General features: G+C 35.5%; 2 protein-coding genes across 2 annotated transcripts in view; one reads left to right on the top strand and one right to left on the bottom strand.

The window, feature by feature from the left end:
- LOC137045489 (uncharacterized) overlaps positions 1 to 16,204 on the top strand; it is a 153,960-nt gene that overhangs the window by 74,932 nt on the left and 62,824 nt on the right. The gene's annotated exons all lie outside the window — the stretch shown is intronic.
- Positions 1 to 16,204, bottom strand: part of LOC137045496 (kinase non-catalytic C-lobe domain-containing protein 1) — a 74,422-nt gene that overhangs the window by 26,938 nt on the left and 31,280 nt on the right. The window contains exons 11-18 of the mRNA XM_067422163.1: positions 14,867 to 14,941; positions 13,234 to 13,324; positions 11,186 to 11,363; positions 10,214 to 10,749; positions 9,239 to 9,362; positions 4,984 to 5,192; positions 1,484 to 1,845; positions 528 to 560 (exon numbers count right to left, since the gene is read on the bottom strand). Of these exons, the coding sequence (XP_067278264.1) occupies positions 528 to 560; positions 1,484 to 1,845; positions 4,984 to 5,192; positions 9,239 to 9,362; positions 10,214 to 10,749; positions 11,186 to 11,363; positions 13,234 to 13,324; positions 14,867 to 14,941 (1,608 nt within the window). The remainder of the gene's footprint in view (positions 1 to 527; positions 561 to 1,483; positions 1,846 to 4,983; positions 5,193 to 9,238; positions 9,363 to 10,213; positions 10,750 to 11,185; positions 11,364 to 13,233; positions 13,325 to 14,866; positions 14,942 to 16,204) is intronic.

Below are 16,204 nucleotides of genomic sequence, written 5' to 3'. Positions count from 1 at the left end.
TATTTGATCAAAAATACAGTAACATTTTGAAATATTATTACAATTTAAAATACCCATTTTTCATGTGAATAAGAGTATTAATCCTTCTGAGCGCTAGTGTTCATCATGAGAGTGTGTGTCCAGTGTGTGTGTTTAGCAATATGAACTCTGTGTATCTCTCACTATGGTAACAGAGATCGATGGCGGCGCTTTGAAGAAGAGTCTGACTACACCTCTGTTCCTCCACTTCCATCAAAGCATCTCTCACACACACACACACACACACACACACACACACACACACACACACACACACACACACACACACACACACACACACACACACACACACACACACACACACACACACACACTCACACACACACACACACACACACACACACACACACGCACACTCTCTTTGATATGATCAGGTTAATATCTAACTTATATCTGTTTTGTGTGTAATGTGACTGCATCTGATGCATGAGGCTCATTCAAAATAAGCTCTTCCAATGAAAATAAAGAGATTGTTCAGGATACTGTACCTGCTGAAATTCTGTCTCTATGAAATCTGGGTCCTTTCAGTACAGTTAGCATTAAATGAACACCAGAAATCAGCATTAGGACACATGACAGACCAGACAACAGGGCAAAGACAGCAAAACAGGGGAAATAAAATCGAAAGAAATAAAAAAATATTTTTACAATTATATGTAAAAATGTTATTAATTGCAATAAAAGCAGCATTTCTTATTTCTGTTTAATACGTGAAATAATAAAATATCTAAAACTAATAAATAAAATTAATAAAAATATAGATATTTATATTTTTAAAGTTTTGTAAAATAAATAAAAAAAAGGTATTTTTTAAATAAAATCAAAGAGAAAAAACAAACAAATCTAATGTAAAATATTATAAATATTTAATATGTAAAAAACTATAACAACATATGTGCTACTAAAAACTACACCGATATATTATTTCAATTGTAAATGTATACATTATTTATGCATCATTGTACGGTCTTTAATACTTTGCTAATTATAATTAAAAGAAATCTTTGAATTACAGTAAATAAAACAATAATTATAATCAAAGAAAAACATGAGAATTTTTTTTTTATTATTATTGTAATGAAAATTACCTCACACTACAAAAAAACAAAAACAAAGAAAATGCTCCTTTAAAAGAGCAGATGTCCTTTTCTTGAGACTGATAATATGGCCCTGATTGCATGCAGAGATCTGACCTCACGTGTGTGCGTGTGTGCGTGTATGTGTGTGTGTGTGTGTGTGTGTGTGTGTGTGTGTGTAGTGTAAGGGGATAGAAAATACAGTTTGTCCCCATATGTCACAAAAACAAACGTGTGTGCGTGTGTGTGTGTGTGTGTGTGTGTGTGTGTGTGTGTGTGTGTGTGTGTGTGTGTGTGTGTGTGTGTGTGTGTGTGTGTGTGTGTGTGTGTGTGTGTGTGTGTGTGTGTGCGCAGAGATCTGACCTCACCTTTGATTTGTCCTCCAGTGTGGCGGACTCCGTGTGCCGGCTGAGATCCTGAGCGTACTTCAGCACGTCCTGGCCGAAGCAGGCGAGTCCGTGCAGAGCCAGAGCCCAGCTGGAGCCGCGCCGGGGCCCCTGAGGGCCAATGCAGACGCATCGGGGCCGCTCGGACATCAGAGACCCGGAGTCGTCCATCAGAGACCCGGAGTCGTCCATGGCAGGAGCGAGCGCATCGCCTCCACACACACACTCAGCATCGCCTCCACTCTCCTCCAGATCACACAGGGCTTCAGCTCCACACACACACTCAGCATCGCCTCCACCTGCAGACGCACGGCACTGCACCTCCATCACACGCTCACTCACCTCTGTCAGAGAAAGAGAGAGAGAGAGAGAGAGAGAGAGAGAGAGAGAAAGAGAGAGAGAGAGAGAGAGGAGTTTATCTATCAATCTATCAATCTATCTGTCTATCTATCTATCTATCTATCTATCTATCTATCTATCTATCTATCTATCTATCTATCTATCTATCTATCTATCCATCCATCCATCCATCCATCCATCCATCCATCCATCCATCCATCCATCCATCCATCCATCCATCCATCCATCCATCCATCTATCTATCTATCTATCTACAGTGAGGAAAATAAGTATTTGAACACCCTGCTATTTTGCAAGTTCTCCCACTTGGAAATCATGGAGGGTCTGAAAGTCTAACCGTAGGTGCATGTCCACTGTGAGAGACATAATCTAAAAAAAAAAAAAATTCTCAAATCACAATATATGATGTTTTTAACTATTTATTTGTATGATAAAGCTGCAAATAAGTATTTGAACACCTGTCTATCAGCAAGAATTCTGACCCTCAAAGACCTGTTAGTCTGCCTTTAAAATGTCCACATCCACTCTATTTATTATCCTGAATTAGATGCTCCTGTTTGAGGTTCTGCATAAAGACACCTGTCCACCCCATACAGTCAGGAAGAATCCAACTACTAACATGGCCAAGACCAAAGAGCTGTCCAAAGACACTAGAGACAAAATTGTACACCTCCACAAGGCTGGAAAGGGCTACGGGGAAATTGCCAAGCAGCTTGGTGAAAAAAGGTCCACTGTTGGAGAAATCATTAGAAAATGGAAGAAGCTAAACATGACTGTCAATCTCCCTCGGACTGGGGCTACATGCAAGATCTCACCTCGTGGGGTCTCAATGATCTGATGAAGAAATCAGCCCAGAACTACACGGGAGGAGCTGGTCAATGACCTGAAAGAGCTGGGACCACCGCTTCCAAGGTTACTGTTGGTAATATACACTAACACGTCATGGTTTGAAATCATGCAGGGCATCAAAGGATCCCCTGCTTAAACCAGCACATGTCCAGGCCTGTCTTAAGTTTGCCAATGACCATTTGGATGATCCAGAGGAGTCATGGGAGAAAGTCATGTGGTCAGATGAGACCAAAATATAACTTTTTGGTCATAATTACACTAAACGTGTTTGGAGGAAGAAGAATGATGAGTACCATCCTAAGAACACCATCCCTACTGTAAAGCATGGTGGTAGCATCATGTTTTGGGGGTGTTTTTCTGCACATGGGACAGGGCGACTGCACTGTATTAAGGAGAGGATGACCGGGGCCATGTATTGTGAGATTTTGGGGAACAACCTCCTTCCCTCAGTTAGAGCATTGAAGATGGGTCGAGGTTGGGTCTTCCAGCATGACAATGACCAGAAGCACACAGCCAGGATAACCAAGGAGTGGCTCGGTAAGAAGCATATCAAGGTTCTGGCGTGGCCTAGCCCAGAGTCCTGCACGGGTCCATTTTTGGAGACCCACCCCCGCCCGTACCCGCAAGGTTTAGCACCAGATCTGACCCGTGACCCGTGAAAATATCTAAATTAATCCGCACCCGCCCAGACCCGTTAATATTTGTCCCGTTACCCGACCTGTGCCCGCGATAAATCACACACGCTAAAATCATTCAAATGAAAATGCTTTATTTTTTATCTTGCACCTCTCTCAACATCAACAGCGTCATGAATGGGCTAATGAAACAGGCTCTGCCTTTAAAGACTCGTTGTCAACTATTGTATATACTCCACTCACCAACTTTACTTTTTCTTCATCCATTGCTACTCCTGCAACGCTCTCTCCATCTGGGCTACGAGAGGCATCAACAAAAGTTTCAATGTCGCAGTGGTGGTGACGTGATGGGTCAAATGGCGTATCGTTGTTGCGTGTATGTGTAATGGTAATTTGAATAATTTGGTAGTTTGACATAGAAATTGTAATACAGTATGTATTTAAAAGACTTTAACCAAACAAAACAAAAGTAACATGGGCAGCCCCTCAAGGACAACTGCCACACGCACACACATAATAAAACGTAAACACAACTCAACGTCAAATCCAGGTCTGGTGATCTCTCGTCCTTTATTGGTGTCACTCGTCCTTATATGCCTCCGAATTCACTCAGAGGACTCACTCGCTCTCTCTCTCTCGCTCTTCCACCTCGCCACAGAAATATTGCACACATTTTTCATCCGCGCTACTACCCACTCGCACAGTGAATAATCCGACCGCATCCCTGCCCGTGAATTGTATAAATCTCACAATCCACCTGTTTTAGCCACTTTTATGCGGGTACCCGACCCGTTGCAGGACTCTAGCCATCCATATAGATATCCATCAATCCATCCATCCATCCATTCATCCATCCATCCGTCCATCCATCCATCCATCCATCCATCTATCCATCCATCCGTCATCCATCCATTCATCCATCCATCCATCCATCCATCCATCCATCTATCCATCTATCCATCATCCATCCATTCATCCATCCATCCGTCCATCCATCCATCCATCCATCCATCCATCCATCCATCCATCCATCCATCCAACCATCCATCCAACCATCCGCACATGCTGTCCTTTTCTAGTTTCATATTTTTGCGTTTTGCACCTGTATTGTACTGCAAGTGCTTTTAAGTGTGTGTGTGTGTGTGTTTGCATTTGTTAGTGTGTGTGTGTCATAAAAAGACCACAAAGAACATAAAAGACAAAGGAAAACATCGCTGCGTGTGTTTGGAACAAGCAGAATGAAGAGCATTGAGTGACAGAAGGAAAGAAAATTCCCCTCATCTACTTCAGTTTCATTCCCTGTACGAGCGCCGCAAGCTGTGTGTGAAAAACACTCGTCTGTTCGCTTTCAGCGGCCAATCAAACGGACAAAAACTCTAATCAGACTACATCTGAACAGAGATAATGACGGCAACACAAAACAGCATTCACAGCGCATTAAATAACTATAACATGATCGAAGAAAAAAAGTGTTTTTAAATGTTTCTTTATATGTGGTGCCATAACCATATGGTGCCATAATGTGGAAAAGATTCGAAAGCTTGCATCACCTAAAACAATAACTAAACAGTATTATATTCATGACAATATTCATGATAACAAAGTAAATGTATCGTTGATTGGAGGAGGCGGTCCTACCTTTGCTGTCATCCTGTGATGATGTCACTTCCTGTGTGTCTCTGCTCCAACACGTGGTCCTGGTCTCACGTCCTTCGAATGTTTCTCTGCACTTTAATTCCTCAAGTTTGCATTCCAGTTCTTTCTTTATCTGGTTCTGCCGGCTGTTCTCTGATGTGGGTCGATCCGAGCTGAGGTTTGCATTGTAGTCGAGATGACCGTTTTCCTCACTGAGAGAGAGAGAGAGAGAGAGAGAGAGAGAGAGAGAGAGAGAGAGAGAGAGAGAGAGAGAGAGAGAGAGAGAGAGAGAGAGAGAGAGAGAGAGAGAGAGAGAGAGAGAGAGAGAGAGAGAGAAGAGAAAGAGAGAAATAAAAACAAAGCTAGGCCAATTAATGGACAAAAAACAGAAGAGCAAATAACACACAGGACAACAAAAAAATCTCATCTTGTTTTCCAGTGAAACACTATTTGCAGATATTTATGCTTAAATCATAGAGTTTTGATTCTTCGCTAGATTTATCTTGATTTAAGTACGTTTAGGAAAAAAACATGAGAAAAATACAGATTTAAAATATATATTTTTAGCAGAACAGATTCAGACTGCAAGACACAAAATAACAAATTTAATTAACATGTAAATAAATAAAGTCAGCTAAACCTTTTATCACAAAAAAATAAACAACAATTTTTATCATAAATAAATCAATAATAGACAACAAAACCAATCATAATAAATAAATAAATAAATAAATAAATAAATAAATAAATAAATAAATAAATAAATAAATAAATAAATAAATAAATAAATAAATAAATAAATAAATAAGACAACATAATTCATCATAAATAAATATTAGTCAACTAAACCATTTATCATAAATAAACAAACAAACAAATAAACAAAAGTCAGCTAAACATTTATAATAAATAAAGTAATTGTTAACTAAACCATTTATCATAAACAAACAAACAAACAAACAAAAGTCCGCTAAACATTTACAATAAATAAATCATTGTCAGCTAAACCGTTTATCACAAACAAACAAACAAAGAAACAAACAAATAAATTGTCAACTAAACAGTTTATCATAAACAAACAAACAAACAAACAAACAAACAAACAAATAAAGAAAAGTCAGCTAAACATTTACAATAAATAAATAATTGTCAACTAAACAGTTTATAATAAACAAACAAACAAACAAACAAACAAAAGTCAGCTAAACATTTATAATAAATAAATAAAGCCTCAAGTATCAGCTAAACCGATTCTCCTCCGAACAGAACACCTACCAGAGAAGGCTCTGCTTTAGCAAAGGAATACGAACGCATCTTTTGACCCGAGGCTTGTTGTAGCTCATCCGAAGCTAAACCTGCAGCTCTGTCACACACACCAGCTGTTTAACCGCATACAGCGCGAGTCTGTATCATCCACAGCCATTGCAGTCTGTTCCCTCACAGCATGTGATCCGGCTGAGAGAAAGAGACTATTGTGTCCCAACATCAGCTCTCTCTCTGCCTTCATGTGACGACTCTCAATGCTTCCACTTCAGGACCGCCTGTTTCCATAGGGACCTTAAAACTGCTTCTTCTGAAATGAGTCTGGCTTGATTGCAGATGATGAGTGGAGCGCAAGTGGACGTATGTTTGATTATTGAGAAGCTCTCATGTGACCAAAACTTAAATTCAAAGCTACAGGCTGTTGTCCATTTCAGCCTTCAGAAAAACAAACCTGAATGTGATCTGTTCAGTAATGATACATCAACTAGCAGTCATTACTAACTAAGACAATTAAATAATAGTAATAATAATATTATAAGATATAATATCTTACAGATATAGCTAACTAACTAACTAACTAACTCACTAACTAACATTACAAAATATCTTACAGATATCGTGCTAACCAACCAACTAACTAACTAACTAACTAACTAACTAACTAACTAACTAACTAACTAACTAACTAGCTAACTAGCTAGCTAGCTAACTAACTAACTAACTAACTAACTAACTAACTAACAACTAACATTACAAAATATCTTACAGATATCGTGCTAACCAACCAACCAACCAACCAACCAACCAAAAAAACAACTAACCAACTAACTAACTAACCAACTAACTAACTAACCAACTAACCAACTAACTAACTAACTAACTAACTAACTAACTAACTAACTAACTAACTAACTAACTAACTAACTAACCAACCAACTAACTAACTAACTAACTAACTAACTAACTAACCAACTAACCAACCAACTAACTAACTAAGTAATAATAATATTATAAGATATAATATCTTACAGATATAGCTAACTAACTAACTAACTAACTCACTAACTAACATTACAAAATATCTTACAGATATCGTGCTAACCAACCAACTAACTAACTAACTAACTAACTAACTAACTAACTAACTAACTAACTAACTAACTAACTAACTAACATTACAAAATATCTTACAGATATCGTGCTAACCAACCAACCAACCAACCAACCAACCAACCAACCAACCAACCAACCAACCAACCAACCAACTAACTAACTAACTAACTAACTAACTAACTAGCTAACTAACTAGCTAACTAGCTAGCTAGCTAACTAACTAACTAACTAACTAACTAACTAACTAACTAACTAACTAACTAACAACTAACATTACAAAATATCTTACAGATATCGTGCTAACCAACCAACCAACCAACCAACCAACCAAAAAAACAACTAACCAACTAACTAACTAACCAACTAACTAACTAACCAACTAACTAACTAACTAACTAACTAACTAACTAACTAACTAACTAACTAACTAACTAACTAACTAACTAACCAACTAACCAACCAACTAACTAACTAACTAACTAACTAACTAACTAACCAACTAACCAACCAACTAACTAACTAACTAACTAACTAACTAACTAACTAACTAACTAACTAACTAACTAACTAACTAACCAACTAACCAACTACCTAACTAACTAACTAACTAACCAACTAACCAACCAACTAACTAACTAACTAACTAACTTACTAACTAACCAACTAACCAACTACCTAACTAACTAACTAGCTAACTAAGTAACTAACTAACTAACTAACTAACATTACAAAATATCTTACAGATATCGTGCTAACCAACCAACCAAAAAAAACAACCAACTAACTAACTAACTAACTAACTAACTAACTAACTAACTAACTAACTAACTAACTAACTAACTAACTAACTAACTAACTAACTAACTAACCAACTAACCAACCAACTAACTAACTAACTAACCAACTAACCAACTAACTAACTAACTAACTAACTAACTAACTAACTAACTAACTAACCAACTAACCAACCAACTAACTAACTAACTAACTAACTAACCAACTAACCAACTAACCAACCAACTAACTAACTAACTAACTAACTAACTAACTAACTAACCAACTAACCAACTACCTAACTAACTAACTAGCTAACTAAGTAACTAACTAACTAACTAACTAACATTACAAAATATCTTACAGATATCGTGCTAACCAACCAACCAACCAACCAAAAAAACAACCAACTAACTAACTAACTAACTAACTAACTAACTAACTAACTAACTAACTAACTAACTAACTAACTAACTAACTAACTAACTAACATTACAAAATATCTTACAGATATCGTGCTAACCAACCAACCAACCAACCAACCAACCAAAAAAACAACTAACTAACTAACACTAACTAACTAACTAACTAACTAACTAACTAACTAACTAACTAACTAACCAACCAACCAACCAACTAACTAACTAACTAACTAACTAACCAACCAACTAACCAACCAACTAACTAACTAACTAACTAACTAACTAACTAACTAACTAACTAACTAACTAACTAACTAACTAACTATCTAACTAACCAACTAACCAACTAACTAACTAACTAACTAGCTAACTAAGTAACTAACTAACTAACTAACTAACTAACTAACTAACTAACTAACTAACTAACTAACTAACTAACTAACTAACTAACATTACAAAATATCTTACAGATATCGTGCTAACCAACCAACCAACCAACCAAAAAAACAACCAACTAACTAACTAACTAACTAACTAACTAACTAACTAACTAACTAACTAACTAACTAATATCTTACAGATATCTTGCTAACTAACAACCAGATATAGCTAACTACCAACCAACCAACCAAAGCCTCCAGATGTGAATAAGGAGCGAGATGTGGGTTCATCATGCTGATACTCACCGGTTAATCAGATGGTGCAGAGAACACAGCAGCTTCTGCTCCCACGACACAGCGCTGAATTTCTCCCTTACTGCTCGGCAAAACGTGTCAAACTGGAGGCTTTTTAAGGAAAAGATGTACTCTCCTAAAAAAGAGACATGAGGGAGTCCAACAAAGAACTGATTAAGGTAAAGGCAAAATCTGTGAAATAATGTGGCCTTTTCTTACATAAACACAGTTTATTTATTTTACAGCTCCCCTGGGCTTAATTAATGGAAAAATTTGAACATTTATGATATAAATAATAGAATTAAAGGTTGAGGATGGGTGATTTTAAACACAGGCCAGTAAAGTACATAAAGATAAATAAAAAAAATACAATCATAATAAATGTAAAATAAAATGTCTAAAAAAATAAATAGACAAATGACAATTAAAAAAAATTAAAAAAAATTAAATAAAACAATACAAAAAATTATAATAATTTGTAAAAAACAAAAATAATAAAATTAAAAGTAAAATGAATTAAATAAAAATAAAATATAAAATATAAATAATCAAATATAAAACGTGCAAAATTAATAAAATAAAACGTATAAACAAAATTCTTGTAAAAGTCAACATAAAAATAATATAATAAAATGTAAAATTGATAAAATGTATAAATTAATAAAAACATTAAATAATACAAAAGTACTAATATGTAAAAAGGCCAAAATAATAAAATAAATAAAATGTAAAAAATAAGAATAATTAAAACAATACAAAAAATACTAAAAAACATAAAAATAATAAAATAAAATGTAAAAAATTATAAAGTAAATTGAAATAATAATAAAACAGTCAAATGTAAACAATTTTTTTTTTAAATGTACAAATAAAACAAAATAAAATGTTAAAAGTGTGAAAAATAAAAAAATGCTATAAAAAATAAATAAACTTTGATTAAAATTTTATCAAAAAAGTTTAAAAATGATGTAAATATAAAACAGGTACCCATGGGCTGATCTCCATTCTCCAGGTGTTGGTGTTTTGCGAGCTCTTCTCGGAGCAGGCACAGGCATCTCCGGCACGGATCCGTACAGTAAGGAGCCGATCCGGATGAGTTCCTCCGGGCCACACAGCCTCTCTCATCCCTCAAAGCGGACTCGGATCTACCAGAGGATTCAGGTGTCCCTTGTTTCATGTTTAGTGGTCCTGTGCTGAAGGGATCCACGCCTGTGATTGGCTGAGGCACGGCGATCTGAACAGGAAGTAGGGTCAGACGTCCAGTCTGTGGGTCTTGCCGAAGCAGGAAGTTGTTACAGATCCCGTTATCACATGATAAGGTTGGGTAATGTGGCTTTTTGTCCGTCTCTTCATTGGATATGAGACGAATCGGTGGAGGCGGTGAATTCACAGGAATCCTGATAGATGATGAATAATCGGACACAGCCGCCTTCGAGAAAACTCCCACAATCCCATCATCCCCGGAGTCGCTCTCTTCCTGCTCTTCTGGCTCTCGCGGGATCGTTTCATCGCAAGAGACAATCCTTAAAAACAAAACCAGAGCATTAGAAGTTAAAGGAGGTGTGTGTTAGACTGTGGCCAAAACTGGTACTGCAATCACTTTCAGATGACTGTAGAGCGGTGTCTCCCCCTCCCCCTCCCCCTGACTCGAGGTTGCCAGATTGGCTGCAGGATCAGCAGAACGTTTGTAGATCTGCATTTGTGGTAACTAGAGCAGATCTGGCAACCCAAAACACTACTGACTTGTGATTGGCCGATAGGTGGAGGGCGGAGCTTCAGGCCAAAACACAACATGACATCATCAACATCAGTTGAGCTGCAACAACAACTTTATAATGACAATATCCTGGCCGGACTACTGCTGTCAGTGATAGAAGTGTTTGACATGAACATGATGACCACGGCAGGCTAGATTTAGACTAGAAACTAGACAAAATAGCTAAGTACGAGGAGACGTACAGCTCAGACTGAGGGCGAGGCGGGGCGTTCGGGGTCAGGACGATGGGGCTGAAGTGTGTGTCAGGAGAGGTGAAGGCCTCGGGCAGGCTAATGGTGGAGGTGGAGGACACTGGGTAATTATGAGGAACAGGACCAATCACAGGGGCCAACCGGCCCTCGCAGGCCAATGGGACAAAACCTGAGAGAACAGCAACACAAGCAAACACACTGCAGATTAACACCACACAGATGCAAAGCGTTCATTTCCAGCCGACACACGTGTTATTACAGATAAGGTGGATCACATGACAAGATGTGCGGATCACATTTCACTCCAAAATACCATAAGAATTTTGGCATAATCCTATTTTAGGACCATTAATGCATTAACAGCGAAAGCACATTTGCCCTCATTTTCTGATTAATGTAATGCATCCATTTCACTTGTGAGATTTCTGATAATTAGTTTATTCTCATTATATTGAAATATGTAAAAAAATAAAAATAAAATAATAATAAAATAAATAAAATAAATAATAATAATAATAATAATCATAATCATAATAATAATAATAATCATAATAATAATAATAATAATAATAATAATAATAATAATAATAATAATAATAATAAAGTAAATAATAAAATGAATTGTTTAAAAATAATAACACAAAATAAAATGGGAAAAATTGATAAATGAAAATAATACAAAAATAGTAAAATGTAAAAAAGTGCAGAAAATTTTATAAAATGTAAAAATAAAATAAATAAATAAAACAATACTACTAATAATAAAAAATTACACATAAAATAAAATGTCAACAAATGAAAAAATAAATGTAAAAACAATAAAAAGAAAAAAAAGAAAAAAAATAATCAAATAAATTTAAATAATACAAAAAATAAGCAAAATTAAAATGTACAGAAAATAACAATTTGTAAAAAATAAAATTAAAACAATACTAAAAATTATAATTAATTGTAAAACATTTTTATAAAACAATATAAAATTAAAAAATGAATGTAAAATATAAAAATAAAACAATTAAAATAATAGTCATATGATAATAAAAAATTGTAAAAAATTATAATAATCATAATAATAAAATAGATAAATAAAACGTTAATAAAATTATACTAAAATCGTACTACATTTGAAAACAAATGTAATAATAATGATAATAAATTATATGAATAATAAATTAATAAAACATTTGAAATAAAACAACAATATTATATATATACACCTTGCAAAATGTAAATTATTTTAAGAGGGATCACAAAAAAAGTAACTGGGGGTGAAAACTTTTTGAATCATCTTGTTTAAAATCCTGTGACACTGAAGACTGGAGTAATGATGATAAATTCAGCTTTGATCACAGGAATAAATTATATTTTACTATATATTCACATATAAAAGAGGTAATTGTAATTGGAAATTGTAATAATATAAAAAATGGACTGTATTTTGATCAAATAAATTAAACTTTGATCAGTGAAATAAAATACATTTTACTATATATATTCGCATATAAAATGGGTATTGGAAATTGTAATAATATTTCTTTTTTTTTTACTGTAATTATGATTAAATAAATCCAGCTTTGATCTAGAATCATATTTTACTATATAGTCACATAAAAAATTGGTATTGGAAATTTTAATAATATTTCAAAATTTTACTGTATTTATGATCAAATAAATGCAGCTTTGATCACAGAAATAAATTATACTTTACTGTATATTCACAAAGAAAACAACTGATTTACACTGGAGTAATATTTAAGAATTTGTACTGTAGTTTTGATAAGAAAAAAATGCCTAGCATGACCCACCCCAAACTTTTGAATAGTAATGCATATAATTCTTTCTTTTAAATTACAATAACATGAAATTTTTTTCACATTACATTACAAAGAATGTGTGGGTAAATGTGCTTAATTGTTATAACGATAACAGCCTTTTTTCATGAGCTGTATAATTTTAGGGTGAAATATGAGCTGAAAATATTCTTGAGTTTTGTGAGAGTTGAATCTATTTAAGGTGCAGATGGACAGAACGACCCGCACCTGTCTTAACTTCTCCCAAGTGTGGGTCAGATGGGCTCTCAGCACACTCAGGAGAAGACGGTTCCTCTGTACCTCTATTCCCATCGAATGCCTTCAATGAAAAACCATTCTTGTTATGAGAAACTTGCTGACCAAAGTTCATGCATTAAGACAGGAAAGAGCTACAGAAGAGCGTTTGGACTCATCGCTGGTCTGTTTATGAGAGTAGCTGGGATTTACTCTTCATTTGACTCTGTTTTTAGTTTGTCTAACGAATCTGTGGGAAAGTTGATAGTTAAACCGAGTCTCCTGAGATATGAAAGACCAACCTCTGAGCAATGGCATTCCTCTGGGAAGAGTCATGAAAAATCAATTCACTATCTGGAGACTGGGGTCAAAAAATGTGTGGCAGACGTACAGATGTGACAGATATGACTGGAAGGGTCAGTGTGTGTCTGACATCACTGGACAAACTGAAGGACGGCCGATTCTGACAGACAGTTGATCAAATATAGAAGCTTATTTCTGCCACAGATAAAACTAAAAAGGTAAATTTGACATTTTATCTCTCAATTCTGACTTTATATCTCAATTCTGACTTTATATCTCACAATTCTGACTTTATATCTCTCAATTCTGACTTTATATCTCAATTCTGACTTTATATCTCTCAATTCTGACTTTATTTCTCTCAATTCTGACTTTATATCTCTCAATTCTGACTTTATATCTCTCAATTCTGACTTTATATCTCTCAATTCTGACTTTATATCTCTCAATTCTGACTTTATATCTCACAATTCTGACTTTATATCTCACAATTCTGACTTTATATCTCTCAATTCTGACTTTATATCTCTCAATTCTGACTTTATATCTCAATTCTGACTTTATATCTCATAATTCTGACTTTATATCTCTCAATTCTGACTTTATATCTCAATTCTGACTTTATATCTCTCAATTCTGACTTTATATCTCTCAATTCTGACTTTATATCTCTCAATTCTGACTTTATATCTCACAATTCTGACTTTATATCTCAATTCTGACTTTATATCTCAATTCTGACTTTATATCTCTCAATTCTGACTTTATATCTCTCAATTCTGACTTTATATCTCAATTCTGACTTTATATCTCAATTCTGACTTTATATCTCAATTCTGACTTTATATCTCTCAATTCTGACTTTATATCTCATAATTCTGACTTTATATCTCTCAATTCTGACTTTATATCTCACAATTCTGACTTTATATCACTCAATTCTGACTTTATATCTCTCAATTCTGACTTTATATCTCATAATTCTGACTTTATATCTCATAATTCTGACTTTATATCTCATAATTCTGACTTTATATCTCATAATTCTGACTTTATATCTCATAATTCTGACTTTATATCTCTCAATTCTGACTTTATATCTCATAATTCTGACTTTATATCTCATAATTCTGACTTTATAACTCGTAATTTAATTCTGAGAGAGAAAAAAATCATACCTGTGAGATAAAAATGTGAAAGTACCTTCCATGTTGGAAACAAGTTTCCATAGTAAAACACAAAAAGAACAGCGTTTATAAACTGAGAAGACCAGATCACAGGGCTGATGAAATCGTGCCCCGTTTGCATCGGTGTGAGGCTTCACCTGAACTCGGCTGATGAGCTGCCTCCACACACTCTCTGCATCAGTGCCCTGCCGGTAGAGGTAGTCACGGCAACACTGAAATATAACAGCAGGCATAAACCACATTACCATACGCAGACAGCCTGAGAGAAAACAGAGAGTGTGTTTGGATGAAGAAAAAAACAACAAGAAATGCATTAATTGCATAAAGAAAATGAAGCCTATTGTACGTCCATTAAGATTCAATTACATTGTGAAATTATTTGCAGGACAATCAAGTGTTTATTTAATTTATATAACATTATTATTATATAAAAAATTTTTTACATTACAGCACATTAATACTATATATAAAATACTATATAGCATTATATATATATATATATATATATATATATATATATATATATATATATATATATATATATATATATATATATATATATACCTGCCTTTACATGCACATGAGCTTTAATGTCATCCCATTGTTAATCCGTCGGGTTTAATATGGAGTCGGCCCACCCTCTCTAACATCTCCAGCTCTTCTGGGAAGGCTTTCCTCAAGGTTTAGGAGTGTGTTTATGGGGATTTTTGCCCATTCTTCTAGAAGCTCATTTGTGAGGTCAGGCACTGATGTTGGACGGGAAGGCCTGGCTCTCAGTCTCCGCTCTAATTCATCCCAAAGCTGTTCTATCGGGTTGAGCTCAGGACTCTGAGCAGGCCAGTCAAGTTCCTCCACACCAAACTCCTCATCCATGTCTTTATGGGCCGACGCTTTGTGCACTGGAGCGCAGTCATGCTGGGACAGGAAGGGGCCGTCCACAAACTGATCCCAAAAAGTTGGGAGCATGAAATTGTCTAAAATGTCTTGGTGAAGCATTAAGAGTTCCTTTCACTGGAACTAAGGGGCCAAGTCCAGCCCCTGAAAAACAACATCATCCCATAATCGCCCCTCCACCAAACTTTACACTTGACACAATGCAGTCTTGGATGAGCTGCTCGGCCATGGAAACCCATTCCATGAAGCTCTCTACGCTGTTCTTGAGCTCATCTGAAGGCCACAGAAGTCTGGAGGTCTGGAGCTGTTGACTCTGCAGAAAGTTGGAGACTTCTGTGCACTGTGACCCTCAGCATGCGCTGACCCCGCTCTGGGATTTAACACTTTGTGGCTGAGTTGCTGTTGTTCCTAATCGCATCCACTTTGTTATAATCCCACTAACAGTTGAGCATGGAATATTTAGTAGTGAGAAAATGTCAGGAATGGCCTTATTGCACAGGTGTCAGCCTATCACGGCCCCACGCTTGAGTTCACTGAGCTCCTGAGAGCGACCCATTCTTTCTCTAATGTGTGTAGAAGCG

The sequence above is a fragment of the Pseudorasbora parva genome, chromosome 17, assembly GCF_024679245.1.
Source record: "Pseudorasbora parva isolate DD20220531a chromosome 17, ASM2467924v1, whole genome shotgun sequence".
Classification (NCBI taxonomy): Eukaryota; Metazoa; Chordata; class Actinopteri; order Cypriniformes; family Gobionidae; genus Pseudorasbora; species Pseudorasbora parva.
Note: the sequence above shows the minus strand (reverse complement) of the source record. Positions and strands in the feature narration are given on the sequence as shown.